Genomic DNA, 17535 nt, shown 5'->3' on the forward strand with positions numbered 1-17535 from the left:
CAGGAGAACGAAGGAAATCGCAGTGCGGTTGACTAGCTGACTACCCCAATGCATAACGGTAAATAGCACACAATTGCTGTCTAGTTGTGGGGTAAGTTGTAGTCACGCTTTTGTCGAAGTATTATTGATTGAGCAGTGAGTGGTGGCGTATGCTGTCGATACGGGCTAGAGCTGCGTGTGGTTACGGTGAGGGCCATATACGGCTAGCTATTATACATATAATACATCACAGACAACGTACGAACCGGTCGATGAAACAAATTTGCTGCGGTTGGTAATAACTTTTCTCTTATAATGGCTGGTTGTTCAAACAGGTTATTTGTTACCTGTATCATTAAAATAACTTGCCATTACCGAGCATCACAGCAGGACTGACGACGATTATAACAAAAAAAAACAATAATAATAATGTGTTCTGTGTATTTGAAGGATTTGTAATTTATTCAACAGTACCAATAATAAAAATAAACTGATAATAACAGTAATAACAACAACACTATAAAGCAAAAACGTCAACTACGAAAGAAGCAACAAGAAACGCGACAAAACTCGATTATAAAAAATGTAATGATAAAGCTGGAGGTAATTAATTTTGAATAAAGCGCGATTAAGGGATTCCACAAAAATCTGCGTCGTTCATGAACAAAATGACCGAAGTATTTAAAAGTAAGGAAAATACCGCATTTTTCATAATGTAATTAAAAAAAATAATCTGCTTATAAATAATTAGTGTCTCTCTTCATATTCTCCGTACCTCAGTCACATGAATGTTGGGTAAATTCGCAAGAAGTTTACCCAACATTTATGTGATGGGAAGGTAACTACTTTTCTCCTCTTATAACAACAAGAACCAAGGTAACTTCCTCATTTATTTCCATGTTAATCACGGACGATTTAGAAGGCGAGCAGGATGTCTTGGTATGGCTTTACCGTTTTTTATTGTGAAGCAATAAATTACTAGCGTAATTTGAAATCAATAAAATAAATATAACATAAAATTCACCGAACAGTTATAATTTCTCCTTCCTTATTACATACACAATTGCTCTAGTTTCCATAGTTTAAACCGCCAGCCTTCATATGTTAATGGATATTTCAGCGATATCAGGAATGGAGAGTATAACACCTTGTTTAACGTAACGGTTCCAAAGCACAGGCGCCCCTATGCTCGGGGGTGCCGTCGGTCCATGGGATATTATCGAACCATTTCCTTCTCCATATTGATGTTCCATCCAAAGAGCGATACCGTTGCTTTTAGCAATTCTTCTGCAAGAATAAAAAAGCAATAGGGACAAACTGGCGTTAGCAGACAAAACGACATCTGCTTTGGTACTATGAAGAATACAATTGCATACACTATGTACGCATGCAAATGCTTGCGTGCGAGTCAACACACAGTTAAATGCAAGTAAGGCCGATGTTTACAGATACATTATTCTGTTGCTCCATAAACGCACCTGTTTGTTTCAATAGATGCAGAACACTTGAAACGAATAAGAGTCAGGATACATACGTGAAATTCAAAACAGCTCCAGATTTGATGTCTTTGGTAAGTGGAATTGAAAGCCCGCGAGCCACTCCTTCATACTCCCACAAAGGCTGGGTTTCCAAAGGGTCCTTAGCTTGGCTCGCAGCAGCCTGGGATTGAAATTCGTGAGATAACGGAATCAGGTTTGCATACGTGGCCCTCTTAAGCCAGCCCCAACCCAGTATTGTATAAATTTTAGGAATCTACCGAAGTTATTTACTAAAAGGCACCACCTGTCAGGTAGGCACCGCCTATACATACTATTTAAGAAAAGGGCTACAATATAAAACCATACGCTTCTCAAAAATCCTGCCAGTTAAAAGTAAACATTGGATACTCAATTAATAATCCTTTTTTCCTCCCAGTATTGTAAGAAATGGCATATTTTACGTTTTTCAGGAAATTGAAGCTATGTTACAGCAAGTTCAATATTCTCAAGCATATTTTTTCGATTGTTGTTCAGTCCATCATATTACGCAGAGATATGCCAGAAATGATATTATCATGCTGTATAACACATACCTCAATGAACTTACTATACTCGGTTAAATCGAGTCCAACGGTTTTTACAATAGGAGAGCGTATTTTGTACAGATGTTTGAAGTCCATCTCCATTGCCATCAAATAAGAAGTATGCGGTAATCGGCGGACACGCTGAACGTTCAGGGATTTCAGGATAACATCGAGTGCTTGCACACTCGCCCTATGTTGACAAACACCAAAGGCGTATAGTAGCAAAATCAGTTGAACATTATGTTGTCACGTAAAACATCAATTATCTAAGTTTATTATATGGAATAAAAATTTACCTCATTAAAAAGGGGCCTGACTTTGACGAATCTACGATCTGTATGAATATATAGTATATATAAGTTTTCTTAAGTGACTTTATAAGGTATTTTATATAATAATAATCATAATAATAATAATGATGATAACATCGTACCATATACATCGATGAGAAGTTTAAAATGAATGAGAAATTAACTTAAATTCTTAGGCAATATAACATTGGTGAACTTTTGGTATATTATATTTGGCTTTATATTACGAAGCACGATCAACAGCGGCTACCTCAAACGATAAGAACACTTACACCATCTAGTCATGTAACCTATGCCAACAACACGGATTTAATAATAATCAGTTCAATAATTATAACGAACATTCGGTGCAAATTTTTCATATAAACTAACCGTTATAAGCCATTGGTTTGTGTCACTTGTAAAGATCTCATATATTACTAACCAGGGTGTCATCGCGAAGCTGAAGCAGACGTCAGCAACGACAAGCTCGATCGAGCAAGAATTGTTCTCTGGATCAAAGATATGACAGTTCTTAACGCCGTTCATCTCGATGATGTTTCGTGTAAGCTCTCGCGTTACTTTTTGATTGTCCTGGATGGTTATAAAACAATGGTCATTTTTAGCTTTGCACATCTAAAACTAACATGTTTCACTGCAAAGTGTGCAGATGTACTCGAGCTTCCTACCTTTTCACTTAAAAAAATTAAAAGTAAATTAATCCAAATGTACACACCATTAATTATTATCCGTTTGCTATTTTAAAGATACTACGTGTAAAGTGTTTACTAATCTACCACGAATTTTCTACAGGTTTTTTGAGGGGCTTATTGAATAACATAATGTATTAGAGTTTTGATTTGATTTTATAGATTCATATGCTCCAAAGAGTAATGCAAGTATGCAAGCTTAAACAATAAAAGTTTTTTCAACTTTCTCATTGGCTTTATATTAATACCGCGTGAACAAGTCCTCTGAATCACCTCTTCAGCATCAAGGACTCGCTGTATTAGAAAATGTAGCCAAGGTGGGTCTTGCTGTACTTATCTGGGATTTGTGAGACAGATTTATGGAACGGTAAGATAACCATTTACCAACGCTGAGGTTTGAACCAGCGGTAGCTGCATACTCATAGTTTGTACGGTGACGCACCCAAAAAAAAGGACGCGCGCAAGCCAACCGGATTGCGCCGTTCCTAGCCGATAAAAATCATATATTAGCCGTTTCTCAAGGAAAAAAAATTATAAGAAATGTTAGAGTTCTGTGCATTTATAGAAAAGTGGACGAAGTAGTCCACGAAGCAGTGGAGGATTTTTAGGTTTCGATTAAGGAATACAATTATTTTAATAAATCCTACTGAAAGCTTACAACGACATAGAATTGCTTTAGCGGAAAAGCCTTAGCTATTGATACAGATACGGCCATCCCTCCCTCGATGACTAGCAAAATGTTGCGCTCGGCTGCAGATTTGATAGAATCGCACATGACATTGTATAGGGAAGAATCCGCCAGGTACGCGTTGCGGTATCCTGAAGTCGAGTAATGCACGCCACAGGTGCAAAAGGGCTTTGGACTCACACTGCGAAAACAGAAGTATACAAAAGGAATAGAAGAATAATGTGCTAGTAGACGCTCTGAAAGGTTGGAAGCCGTTAAATGTACTCATCATCCATCATATGAGGAGAGAAATGTGCGTTGTTCTCAGTGTGGCTAGAGGTCATCAATTCGTTCTATCGGTAATTGAAACACATAAAGAACATACAACGTACAGATTTGTTTCTGGCTTCATAAGCAAAGCAGTGTCTAGCACAAACACTGTCAGTAGACATGGACTAATCGAGAACACAAGAAATCATTTATGCGGGATCACTAACCTTCGATCATTAGTTGTGTTGAACCAGAAGCTATACTCATCGCGATTACATTGCAGCCATCTGCCGGAAATATTAGGCAGTTGATAGACAGCCTGCATCCAATGATCTCTCCATGCCAGATTCGCACCCTTGAAAATTTAAAAACGATTGACACCACAGTTGACTAACTTCATCAAAAGGATTTTTTTTTGTCTTAGGTCGTGCTCTAAACGCACAATGGAGATATCAATATTTTTATCGAAGATATTTTCTATTTAATGGGTACGTTTTTATATTACCTTGGGGTGCACCCACCGCGGTGCCGTTGACATCATAACGTCGGGAGCCATTTGGCTTTCCCACCACATGATCACGCATGGCGACCAGTCCTTTTGAGTGTTACAGTCAGTTGGAAGCTCATAGGAATACGTGTATGGCGTCTTCGAACAGTCCGATAGATCAAAGCTAAAGCCACAAAAGATTAACAAAGAAAAATCATTACGATGAATAAAATACGATCGCACATTTGCGATTAGCTCCAATCGATACAATGCTAACGTGAGTGATCATTAACAATAGCAAGGATCATTAACAAATAATTGCTGCAAAGCAGTTGCTGATTAAACAGTGGGCCTTTGAATCAATGTCTAGTAGACCTAATGCAAGCAAATCTCTAAAAAATAATGGTCAGTTAGGAATTGTGACGGTAATTTGTCAGCAAGAAAATAAATATTGTTGATTAATTGTCGGGTATTTAATCTCAAGTTTGTGGCTCATTACTTGGCTGGACGGACCGGCGTGAGGGAATACAAGGGAAAAGGGATTTTTTCAAGCTTCAAATCCAAACAAACAATATAACAATGTACACTTTTGTAAAGATACATTGGCTGCACACACAACTCGCATTTTTAGAAGTTCGCTTAACTATCTTTTTGGAAATTAAATGATTGCACTAAACATAAGTCACACTGAACTAACTGAAAGGTGGCGGTGGGCTTGGTAATTGGGTCGAAGTCCTCATTGTCAAGTTGAGACGCCTGAATGTCGTGAAGTGCGGATGTACCAATACACTCTTCAATGCTGCTGGGAATTAACAGTCCATGTTTTGAAAGAACATAATGGTTTCTAAGAAATGGTGAATCCACCACCTGTTAACAAAACAATATGAAATATATTTACTATACCTCTGACATACTGATAAGATTAGTTTTGCATGTGATTAAATAGCTGTTAAGTGTCCCTGGCGTTTAGAGGATTGGGCGCCGTGTTTATTGGCGTTTTCGTAATAATTATATTCATTAAACCAACAGAGCCCCAGGCAATTATTAAATTGGACCGTTCTTCTCGTTAAATTATAATTCTTACCTGTGTAAATATAGTGACAGCCTGTGGCACTGAAATAAAGTCGTCTGTAAGTAGTCGTTTTACGGCATCCGAATAGCTTTCAATCAAGCCCTCACCGATGCACTCTGTGTCATATAATTCGGCAACAAGAAGGTTTGCTTTCTGCTCAAGGTCCTTTCCTGGTCCTAAAGGAGGACAGCATCATAGTAAGAGAATCCACAGTTATCAGGTTTGCAGGTGTAATTATACTGCTCTTCACTTTTTATGAGACTGTCGAATAGTTCTACACATGTACTTTAACTTTTGCAAAAAAGTTTTTAAAAGAAAATAGCGTCGACGGGCTCACCGACTTCCAAATCCATGGACAGTTTGCTGATAAGTTTGATACGACCATCAAATCCGTTGGCTTCTATTACTTTACGCGCAGTTGTAATTGCTGGGCCATATCCGTCACATGCATAAAGGATATCAGCGCCATGGCGAGCTGCCAACATCGACAATAGGCTAGAACCTACATTGAAAGACGGATAAATGAACTTAGCCAAAAAAATGTATATAATGTTTACATTTTTGGAAACCCTTTTGCAGTGGTAGGCTTACCTGAACCGAAAATAATACTAATAATTATTATATTATCACTACCAATAATTAGTAGTTCAGCAAAATTCAATTCTAAATAATCCAAGTACAGATGAAACCTGGAGTGTGGAAATTATTACAGAGCTCGGAAGAAGCAAATAAATTTCAAAGCAGGCATATTACAGTTTAGTCAGCCCAGCTCTTTTATTGCAAAAAACCTTTTATGGGTTGTATTTAAAAAAAACAACTTGTTGTACACTGATAGCAGGACAACCATTGTTACTGACCTGTGCCAATGTCGAGTACGATAATCTGCTGTACGCCCCTAGCACGTAATTCTGATATGGCCCATTTGATACCTGTTTCGTACAACTCATTCTGTCAGACCAAAAAAAGTAGTTTTTATAACACGTTCCCGTGAAGTTCATTCAAATACAAAACTATACAATTTTATCGAGAATTATGATTATTTAACGTTTTGTCATATTCATGGAAGATCGAGAACTGATTACAAAGTAACTGTTCGCGCACTTAAATTCTCAACAAATATCAAAAACGCACGTTTGATCCCCCTGTTAGTTACAGATATACAAGTTTGTCGTTTGCCACATGCCTCCATGCATATGGGTCTACATGTAAAAGTAACACGGAACAAGACGTAAAATATGCCCACAAATATTTGAAAAATTCAAACGCATGATGACACAAACTTTAGACAAATACGAAACCTCTGTTGACCTACCCTTTCTGTATCGTGCAGCATATCAGCAAACGCACTACGCACAATATCTTGTGAGTACACGTCACCTAAACGTTCTTGAAACTCATGACAGAAGAGTTCTATCGCTGAATCCATTCTCGCTGACAGAGACACTGAATCGAGCTTCACTACTCAATATTTTAGAGACTTCAATCTGTAATATTTGCTAATTTGCTTTTAAATTTGCCATATGCGCAGGCTTCATTATGTTGATCTTTATTTTAGTTCTATGTTGCTTCTTTTTCAACTAGACGAAATACTTCTTACATTGTTGATAGCCTATAATTGGTACTGAAGGTTTTTTTTTGATATTATGTCTATGTCATCCGATCTAGAAAACGACACCAAAAGGAACTACGACCATAAAATACGGATAAGCTGTTTTAATATTCATAGCTCTTCACTTCTGTCAAACTGAGCCGGTTACAAGCCAAAGATATTCGATGATCAGTCCTTTTGTAAGAACCAATACTAGTGCTCTATTTTCTTATGGGATACACTACAGTGTGCTATATCCTGCCACAGAGAATATTATCCTACAAACTTTTAAAAACTAATTTTGAATGTTAGTAAGACCTTGTATACAGTTAGGAGGGCGCCGAACGGTTGAAGAGCGCGGAATCGTGTAAGCATGCACTTGTTATTGTGGCAGCTGGTGCCATCTAGCGGTGACAGGTAATAAAATTTGGTCTATGTTCATGGCGCCAAAGTACGCTAACGCTACGGTGACGTAAAACATATTTGTTTACATCTTCAGAAGGTAGCTTTTTCTGTAGTTTGACTTGAAAGCTTCTGTTTTGCAAGTTTGTCAACAATATTAATTGTCTGGATCAGTGAGGCAAAGTGACGGAGAGTAAAGGGAGAAAAAAGGGCTTCAAGGGCAGATTATGCGTAGGAAATAGAGCTAGCATTCTTTTCTGCTTAAAAACTCAATGGACTCCGAAACGGATCGACTGCTCCCAAAAAATGGGTACAGCCTTTTAAGACCTCTGGAAGAGAAAACCTTTAGTGTACAAAAAATAAAAAATTCAGCGTTCTCAGGGTGACTGTTTGATTACATTTTACGCCTCTCTGTCATACACTATATTACGAATAAGAGAGTTCTTTGAATATAAAAAGTACAACTTTTACATAAAAGTGCTCCGTGGGTAGATGCTCTGTATCCAAGGCAAAAGTTTGCATAGGGTCGAGTCAGCCTTAAGTTCTTCAACATGCATATTTTTTTTTTCTCTATGACGTTGAAATGGGGGTACAAGCATACTCCTGTAATGTCCGCCCTATAGCGATATATCCCTATAATGAGGCGCACTTATTGTACTCGAGGGTACAATTGTTGAAATACGCCTTCCTACGCGTTTTATCACTAATCACCTAGTAGTTCCTATGCTTATACTGAAGACATCTTCATTTGAGTTAGTTAAATAAGTGGATGACAAGAATGTTACAAAGATTCGAATTCTATAACGTATTCCAAGTATTTTCTTTCAGGTTTTACAAGAATCATATTTTCACTTACGATATACTTACTTTCGAAAGCATACCTGACTTTCTTAACACAATATCATTTTTTATGAAGAGATACACAGTGTATAGAGTGCAAAAAGCTTTTATTAAAGTGTTATCATTGTTTTTATGTTATTTATTTCCCTACTTATTGCTCGTTGGACTTACATCAACGTGGCTAGTTGCAGTTTTGTAACATCAAGAAAAATTAATTGAATTCTTATATTTTAAAAAATTAATATTCTAATCATGGAAGTGATTTCTTGCCGTTATTTGAAGTAACATGAGTGTCGTTGTTCTTAACATTATCAACTTATCGTTTTGCTTACAGCAAAAACTAGGAGCTCCCAAAAATTAACTACAATTCTGGAATACAATAAGAAACAAGACCTTCGTCATTTGTTTATAAACTCGTATGTTCACTCATGCGTTTTTAGTTCGTCATTCTATAGCGCATATGCATATAACTAGACAAATAAAAACAAAGAAAATTAATTATAGGTGTATGTATTAATTCTTTGAATCTAAAATGGACGTCTGTGGCCGCAGAACATGAACAAGAAAAAGTGAACGTGTCTCAAACCTATATGATGAGGCATCATTTCCGCTTATTCGTTTCTTTGCAAAGCTACAAAGTAGCTATGCTTCAAGCTTGTCCGCTTGCGCAAGAATTCATTCATTCAATCATTTGTCTACTAGTGTATATTTTGGCTTGAAGTTCGTGTGATGCAATACCACTCTACATTGTTACGATATAATTGAATTTGTTTTGTCTTGCTTGTAGCTTATTTCATTCGACAAAAATCTATTGAAGTTTGAAGACCTTTAAAAACATGAACATTAACAGAGCAAATATACTACCAATAATACATAACAATTGGCCGCTTTATGACTTTTTAAGCTGAAGGCGGCTGTATTTACGGTCATAAACCTATCAGGTCGTAGTCAGTGGCGGCGAGATATTTTGATTCTGGATGATATAGCACAGTAACAGCAGTAGTGTCAACAAGGAAGCAGCACAATTGTGTATTAAATTAACAGCTTGTACAGAAATAAAGACCAGCGCAGAAGCGCCGTACAAATGTTGAACTAGTCATTACTGCACAAATGTGAATTTCTTCAGCACCTGGGAAAGTTGAATATAGGCAACAAAAACTTTGCTTGTATATAGCCTATATGTTTAAATTACTAGCAACTGTAATTAGACATATGGAGAAACCGGCATGCGATGCGTACTGTTTATCATCGTTACAATGGTATTAAAGAAACCTCGGCATGATTATTCAGTCCAATTCAGGTACGTTGTTATTGCTGTTTGGACTATGTTTTGCGGCGCATTACTAATAACTAATTACGAATAAAAGAAATAATACATAATAAAAAATTCTTAGCTAACGTATTTAAATTTAAAAAAAAATTGTTTCAAGAGATTTATTAACGGGTAGCAGATCAATTTACCTGGTTATTTACTAACAGAATAGAGAAAGAAGTAGAAACAAGTAAGACTAGAGTAAGTACGGGATGAAAGATGAGGAAGTGACAGGGTACGCAAGATAACGTAAGTATGCAAATCAGTGGTACCATATTTCACCGATTCAGTTATTAAATGATTATTACTTTCTAGAATGTAGAGCGCACCGACTTTGTAGACCTTTTCAGCAAGTGCTTCTGCACTAACATTGGCGTATTGATATCTATTACTGTTAGAAAGCACAGTTAACAGGTCACAATGTTGTACTGTGGGCAGATGGAACGGGACGCATATTGCATAAATACAAGCACTAATCAGCGCTAAAGTTTATCATTTCCAAAAATCTACAAAACATAACATATGGATTTGTACAACAGTGTTTAACACTGACTGAAAACATGATGACTTTTCGTCTTTCTCTGTTCGCTTCACCGAAGGGTATATTTTACGATAATCGTTTGTGCGTTCCATTTTTTAAACCAATTTTAACAACGCAATTTGCAACAATTTCAATACACCTATAAAATAAACGTATGCAGAAAACATGCTTAGCATATTTTCAATCGTCTTAATTGTATAAGTAAAGTAAACACAGTACTGGAAAACATTTCTTGGTCGACCTTTGACCCGAAGTATCTCACCGTTTTGTTATTTGAATTATCTGTGGACACCACAATGGAAGCCATGAAATGTGCATTCGGTCTCGCCGCCATGCATTGCTAGCATATACCTTATTATACCTTCTTATGCAATCACTACGGATTAACTTAAAAAAATAGGCCATTAGCCACCCAGCTGATAATTTAAGCTGATTTTTTTAAATTGGTGTTAAAACCGCGAGCAGAAAGTGCTCTTCCATTAATCTTCCTCGACTACCTCCCGAAATCAGCTCTGAGATTAATTTTAATTTGCACGTATGTTCTGGCAGCTGTTTATATTCGGCTAACCCAAAGATCGATTCGATAGGAATTATGATAGTGAATGCAAGTGCACAACTAGTAGGGAAGAAGCATTTTAGACAAAATTCTTTCATCCAGAGTTGTACGATATGAGAAGCAAAACTTTAATAAGACTGTTGTTCCACCGGTCTGTAGCTTGAAAATTATGAGAGTGTTCTGACAACGCAAAACGTTCATGAAATAATCGATTCTAAGGTAATATGAAATTCAAAGTTGTCGACCGACGCAGGCAGAAGGAGACAGGGATCGAACTCTCATTCGGTTTAGCATCAAGTTAATACTTGCAGTATTCGCTTATAAATTACTACGATACTTATATGTAGTAACACTTTAAATAGCAACATGATATTTACTTAAGCCCCCCCCCCCCCCCCGAGATCATAGCGATGTCGGTCCACGGAAATGTAGGACACACAATAGAACACGGTTATACTACTTCCGAGTCACCTAGAGTCATTCACATTCAGGCTTATTATACCCTACCCTATTCATATGCCAATAGCCTCACGGCTTTAAGGTACACTTTGTACGTTAGATGTCATAAGATAGGTCAAAATCTCATAGATCATCTCTAAAAATAACCCACCTATCGAAAGGCTTTCAAAAAGTTTCATTAGGTTAGGAAATTGACCTGCTATACTTTAGCAATCATCATCCTAGCGTCATTCTTATATACTCTAAGTTACAACATACCTATGTTAATCGACGGTTTTACTGTATTAAGTGTTGCGTTATCACGGCGTGGAGTCATATAAGCGTTCCTCTAAAATAAGTTTCCGGACACAAGATTGACGAAAAAGTGGAAGAGTTTTCAAGGAACCACGCAGTAGTAGACTAACGGTTTTTAAACAAAGAATTCTCCATGCAAACGACGAAGAACCTTTGAAGAAAAAATGATGTGACAAACAACCAACTAAGAATACCTATTCACTAGAAATTTTCCAGGTACTCAACTCTAGACTGCATGGTACAGAGTAAAAATCTAATAAGCGAAACAGAACAGGGCTAATAAAGAATCGAAATAAAAGTAGACAAAACTGACTCGAATTTGGGCGAGCAGACCCCAAGAGGCCAGGAACGTGCAAGAAGGCCATTAGCCTTTTTGCGATAACTCCCAACGACGATGGCCTACGAGAACGCGGTCCGCTTAAGAAGCTGCACAGCATCGTCACCGCCTTCCCCTGCTGACCCAACGACGATGGTGGCTCCATCAAAGTCGTAGTAGGCGGTTGCATGGAACGCCATATTTGACAGGACAATTAAATATTCAGCAAGTGCGAATACTGTGTACATGTAGGGCTCGCAATAAGCATTATGCCTATAGAAGGTCGCTGCGCAGATGGCAGAACAGACCAGTGTAGTTAGGCATGCCCGACGTTTGACCAGCAACGACTGCCGATGCTGCATGCCCCGCCGGTGCTGCTGGAGCCGAGGTAGCACGAAAGCACACAAACACATGTATGCTACACTAGTTAGAAGGAATGTGATGAAACACTTCTCATGAACCGGATAGTTCTCTGATGACGAAACCATGGTAAGGCCAAGCAGGCTTGTATCTTCAATGAATTCGAGGATGAATGCTACATCGGCTAGCAGGCGGTATTGTACGGGAAGAATGGTCCGGTGCCAGCTTCGATACATAACGGCAAACACAAAACGCGGCGCACTGTGTATACCAATTCCGGTTCGCCAGACGAACTTCTGAGGAGAGAAACTACCGATAGCTGCACTAATTGATGGAAGAAGATTTGCTACCTGAAATATGAAAAGCGTGTGCAAAAACAGACATTATATGAGGGAGTCAATGTTAAAATAGGAATAATAACAATTATATGAAAAAAGAGAGTAGCAGGTATGACTGGCTGGTATAAACACTATAGCACTTAACTAACGTAATAATGATTTACTGTTGACGAAAAAACGCTCTCCTTTTATGTTTAGATTGCACTAATAACTTTATTACGAATCGAAACAGTAATTACTATTCTATGTGTTAAATGTCTTGTGGCAAAAATGTTTAATTTGAAAACAGGAAATTGCTACGTTATCAACTTTAGAACAAGGCTCTAGTCTGTAGACAAATTAGAAAACCGTGCGCTCTCTTAGTGATGCCGATTCCATTCCTATCGTTACATTCTCGAACAAGTATCGAACGATCCGGAGTCATTGTCGCCTGTATCCATTCGTTTCGTAGGGCCTTGATTACCATCAATCGTATCTACTTGTCCAACAATGGAGTATGAATTCCTTTCCTTGACGTTCTGGGAGTTCTTTCTACAAAAACTGCTTCTAAGTATTCATGGAAGAAGTTGTAGGGGGTAATATGAGCTATACTTTAGCGTTTCTTTTTGTGGATTCTGAAAGACCGAGTTCTATGCTAAATAAGACTTTTTTTACTTATAAAGCTTTTTAATAAGATAAGCGAAAATGCAACTAACGTTTCTATACGTACAGCTTATGAAAATTTGTACTAAAACTAAATAGGTAAAATAAAGTAATTAGTGGCCGGTTTATGAGGGATACAACAACATAAAAGATACGAATGAATGGAAGATACGTAAGCAACGATTTACGCGACGTGAGTAGATAATAAAAGGTCAGCCGGAATACCGAAGTTACAATAACTCGTCCAATGTCTACACTTGAATGATTACTTGTTTAGCTCCTAGGGTCGTTCCTTGATATAATTTAAATCCTTACGTAGGTAATAGGCATACAAACGAGGTTAGAAACAATTCAACTGAAGTGAAATTGGTTAACGCTTTTTGTTAACACGGGCAGTCTATGCATTAGATAAATTTCGTCTCATTGTAATCGAACGAACTTCTCCCAAAGGGTCAATGCGCAGGAGCAGAAAAAATAGCATGCAATTCTAACTATTTACTGGCATCTCTTCATAATTAACGTACTTGTTTATATATTTCTAAGAAAAAGAGGCAAGCATCAAGTATTGGGGGCACGTCGGATTTCTCGGTGTACACATACAATTGATTGAATCTGAGATAATTTCTAATCGTTTTATTATTTACATAACCTTGAATAAATTCAAACGCAGCATATCATAATCAAATACTCGAGCCCTTCAAAACGCTTTAAAAACAATGCTTTTTATCAGGAACATTAAACTTACCTTGCAGTGCGTTTGCGTGCTAGCGGTAAAGTTGAAAATTAGCGAATAACCGATACAGAAGATGAAGGAGAAAAGCGGTAAAGAAACAACGTACAACGCAATCGATGACGCATGGTATGTCACAAGCGTCGAACGCGACATTCTTAATTTGTTGGGCTAGCCTACAACAACAAGAAAATCCAAGGCATCTTCCTTTCGACTATTGACATCACAAAAATCAACGACGAAATCACACAGCGCCCTCGTGCGATGCACAAACGAATGCAGTGTGAGCATACGTTAAATACAAATATGATGAACAAACGCTGCTTATGCGTTATCGCTTGATCACTGTTAGTGGCGTGCAGTGGTGCTCCCGATCAGGTCTTCGTTGCTGTCACCCACAGAATCCGCCTCAAGGACGTATCAGAAAGGGAGCAACTATTTGGAGTGTTTGAAGTAGATTTGCTACTTTTTTGAATACAATACACTGTCTTGTTTTGGTATCGTAGAATACTATCGATACGTTATAGGAGGTACCCTTATGATCGCATCCTCATGACTAACAGAGAGTTGATTTGGCTTGAACAACGAACGTCAGAGATGGCACGTCAGCGAACTGATGTGAGAAGTACCAACAACATCGGTTGCAATCCGCCCGCCATCATTCTCCGATTATTTCTTTATACGGCCAGAATAGCCTTGTGGCTTTCTGGTGTTGGATGTCGTGGCTCCACTGTTATTAACGCTAGTGGAGTCAAAACTGTGATTTCCTATTATAAGCCGAGAAAATGTCTCAAAAAGAGTTAGCAAGCAGTACGTACAACGTTGCACTGCACGGATGTAGCATTAAGAGAATATTCCCATCAAATAGGAGCTCAGTGAGAAAGGAGGTATCTATCAACAGTGATCCAGGTGAATCCAAGAAATATAGAAGAGCACCATATTTTTTAGCTAACACACACAATGCAGCGAGCTTCTCAGGTTGATTGCCCGTCGAGCCGTTGGTACTGATCATCACTAAACGCATTTGACTGTCGAAAGATAACAGTCACTGGTCCCAAAAGCAGTACCAATAGCTGCAACAGCAGCCGCCCCCGCGAAGGCAGTCAACAAAAACACTTGAAAATACAGCTGACACCCACACTACTGTAGCTGTTTTCTAAGGTGGGAGCACTCATTCTCTACAGTTAGATCGAATATGCAACGCGGGATACGGTCCTAATGAATCAAGTCCGTTATAGGATCGTCATTCTTCCTGCGAATTTCCCAATCAGACATGTAAGCCAGGTCGAAGTGTCTTCATGGGGTTTGCTAGGCTACTTTGAGTTAGCGTGTGGATGTGGCTGCTGCACAGAGACATTGCGATATTTTTTATCAGCTGCTGTGTTGGGAAGTACTAAAGATTGCGCAGTTGCGCAAATACGAAACTACTTAACGCTTACCCATGTACGCAGAAGTAATACTTCCGTAAGACGTTTAAACTACTCCAGAAACAACGCGTATTGTGGAATTTAAACCACAGTCGATGAATCACCTACCTGCACTATGCATCTGTCTTTACAGATGACGTCTCTTTGATAAAGTTTCAAATAAATCAAGACGCTTCAGGGTACAGTTAATCTGCTTAGCTCTAATGGCCCTCACGACTGCGATACAGAAACCGATATAAATAAGTCAGGTTTTGGTTCGATGGGGGTCAATGGCTATTGATTCGTGCCTGTCAATTTTAACCGAGCGATCGTAATTACAAATACCAAAGTGAATATATTTTATTATGATGGAACATTTGGTGAAAAAAACATCCAGTGTTTATAATTTCGATATCACTGGTTTCACTGGGGCAGTTTGGTTCGGCATGCGCAAGAAAATGTGGACAATTATACGCTTGCAATAGGTCGATACAGGAAATGGAGATATTTCAAAATAGTTAGAGACGGGTTATTTTTATTGAGCCAATGGTTCTGTACCTCAAAATAAGCCACAAAAATAAACGTTGCATATAAACACCCCCTTTGTCATATAAAATCAGCCTTGTTTTGCCGCTTATGCATAAACTCACTCATTTAATCGTAGACTTGATGCACTGCAATGTATATCGATGGAGGGGCTCCGATCAGAGAGCCCTCTTTATCTCTCAATAGAGGCTTTGCCGTTCAGGCTTTTGTTTCGTACTATTGATGCAGATATCAATATAGAAGAATTGGCAGTTAGGTGCCATTAAAAACCATATTGTTTTTCGATATTTCACGTTTTTTTTTTCGCAATGAAGTGATTTTCAGCCTTAGCTATTCAATCTAATTACTTTATGGAAACATGTAAAAATAGATTGCTTACTAACAAGCATTAATGTCGCCTGCTACATTTCGCCTGTATCTTTCATCTATCAGACACCAGTTCTCTAATTTGAAATATTTGAGCTGAGTACAGCCAGTGCGATCCTAAGGGAGAGCTTTATACACCTGGAAAATGTAAGAACATAATTCTCACGAGAGGTGCTTTTACACAATAGCTGTGAATAGAAACGCGCGTTCAGAAGCCGCAAGAGTCTCAGGCGATAATAACAATAATAGGATACATGAGCATGTTTTTTTTGAGACTCTCAAACCCGATCGATGATATCAAAGCCATTACCACTCTTCATCGGTATTAGATGGTTTGCTATATATGTTGATACTGAAACGAAAGAGGCTGGTTGGTTATCGACAAAAACAAAGCTTCAGCTTCTGCAAAGCTTTTTGTTGAGCTACGGGCCGTAATCGAAAACAAAATTATTTAGTTACCTTCCATTAGTGTTCCTAGTCACCTAGTGGTTTCTATTACTATTCATTAAATCGATAATAAACGCCAAGCGTATGTCAAAAAACGCCATTCTCACCAAAGGAATGTGTCTTTGCGATGTTTGTGACGCAGTGGAACTAATTTCGAACTAATTAGGGGTAGAACAAATAGAAGCGTGTACGCGTGACCTTTTTCCATAGCTGACTTAATACAAACAATCCGCAAGAACCACACAGAAGAGGGGGCTATCCCGGCTTTAAACAAACAAGTTACCACTGCCCTATCACGAAAATTATAACATTGTAATCAACCACAACTGTGCTCTGTGTTACCATTAATAACTTAGTTTATCTCAAAATATCAGTGATTCTCAGCTGTTAATTGAATCGGAGACCTTATGGTACAAGTCTGGGTTTTCATTTTCCCCGCCACCGCAGCAGTTCAACAGCGAAGATATAAAATTCAACTTAGGTTGTAAAATCTAATTATACCATCGAATTAAACTAAGGAGGTAGTCTAATTATCCTTTTACGTCATACTCCCCAATACGTTTATTGCTTGTAACACAATAAATGCCGATTTATCGAAGCAAATTTGATACATTTAAGTTATGATATGAAAATACGATCTTAGTTTTATCAACCGGTTTCGATCAAATCGTCCACCACCACAGTAATAATCAAACTTTATTAAGGTTATTGTTATTATTATTATAGCATTACCTGTTGTGCTTAACACTTGATCTACCACTCCCGTCAATTTGACCGTTTGCAAATTGCTATTGCAAGTTACCATATTTTGAGCACTATCACATCGTAATTCATAGTCAACACGTTAAGTAAGTA

The 17535-nt window shown here is 38.0% G+C and overlaps 2 protein-coding genes across 5 annotated transcripts; both read right to left on the reverse strand.

Annotated features, from left to right (window-relative positions):
- Positions 1-911: 911 nt before the first annotated feature.
- Positions 912-7557, reverse strand: Art7 (arginine methyltransferase 7). 4 transcript variants are annotated; one of them, XM_022850945.2, is made up of 13 exons: positions 7444-7532; positions 6850-7021; positions 6395-6485; positions 5875-6039; positions 5550-5713; positions 5163-5332; positions 4484-4649; positions 4206-4333; positions 3700-3910; positions 2777-2925; positions 2051-2231; positions 1514-1638; positions 912-1266 (listed from the first exon to the last, which is right to left on the reverse strand). In XM_022850945.2, the coding sequence occupies exons 2-13, from the start codon at positions 6961-6963 to the stop codon at positions 1077-1079; spliced, it is 1854 nt and encodes a 617-aa protein (XP_022706680.1). In that variant the 5' UTR covers positions 6964-7021; positions 7444-7532; the 3' UTR covers positions 912-1076. The 4 variants fall into 4 exon arrangements, with proteins under 4 accessions (XP_022706680.1, XP_022706682.1, XP_022706683.1 ...); XM_022850947.2 differs by lacking the exons at positions 6850-7021; positions 7444-7532 and adding an exon at positions 6669-6795 and having other exon boundaries at positions 6395-6466; XM_022850948.2 differs by lacking the exons at positions 6850-7021; positions 7444-7532 and adding an exon at positions 6669-6749.
- Positions 7558-11174: 3617 nt separating this feature from the next.
- On the reverse strand, positions 11175-17420 carry LOC111270626 (acyltransferase PGAP2). The gene is made up of 2 exons (XM_022850953.2): positions 13931-17420; positions 11175-12555 (listed from the first exon to the last, which is right to left on the reverse strand). The coding sequence occupies exons 1-2, from the start codon at positions 14069-14071 to the stop codon at positions 11929-11931; spliced, it is 768 nt and encodes a 255-aa protein (XP_022706688.1). The 5' UTR covers positions 14072-17420; the 3' UTR covers positions 11175-11928.
- Between the last annotated feature and the right edge of the window lie 115 nt (positions 17421-17535).

The sequence above is a fragment of the Varroa jacobsoni genome, unplaced genomic scaffold (genome assembly GCF_002532875.2).
Source record: "Varroa jacobsoni isolate VJ856 unplaced genomic scaffold, vjacob_1.0 contig00015, whole genome shotgun sequence".
In the NCBI taxonomy this organism is placed as follows: domain Eukaryota; kingdom Metazoa; phylum Arthropoda; class Arachnida; order Mesostigmata; family Varroidae; genus Varroa; species Varroa jacobsoni.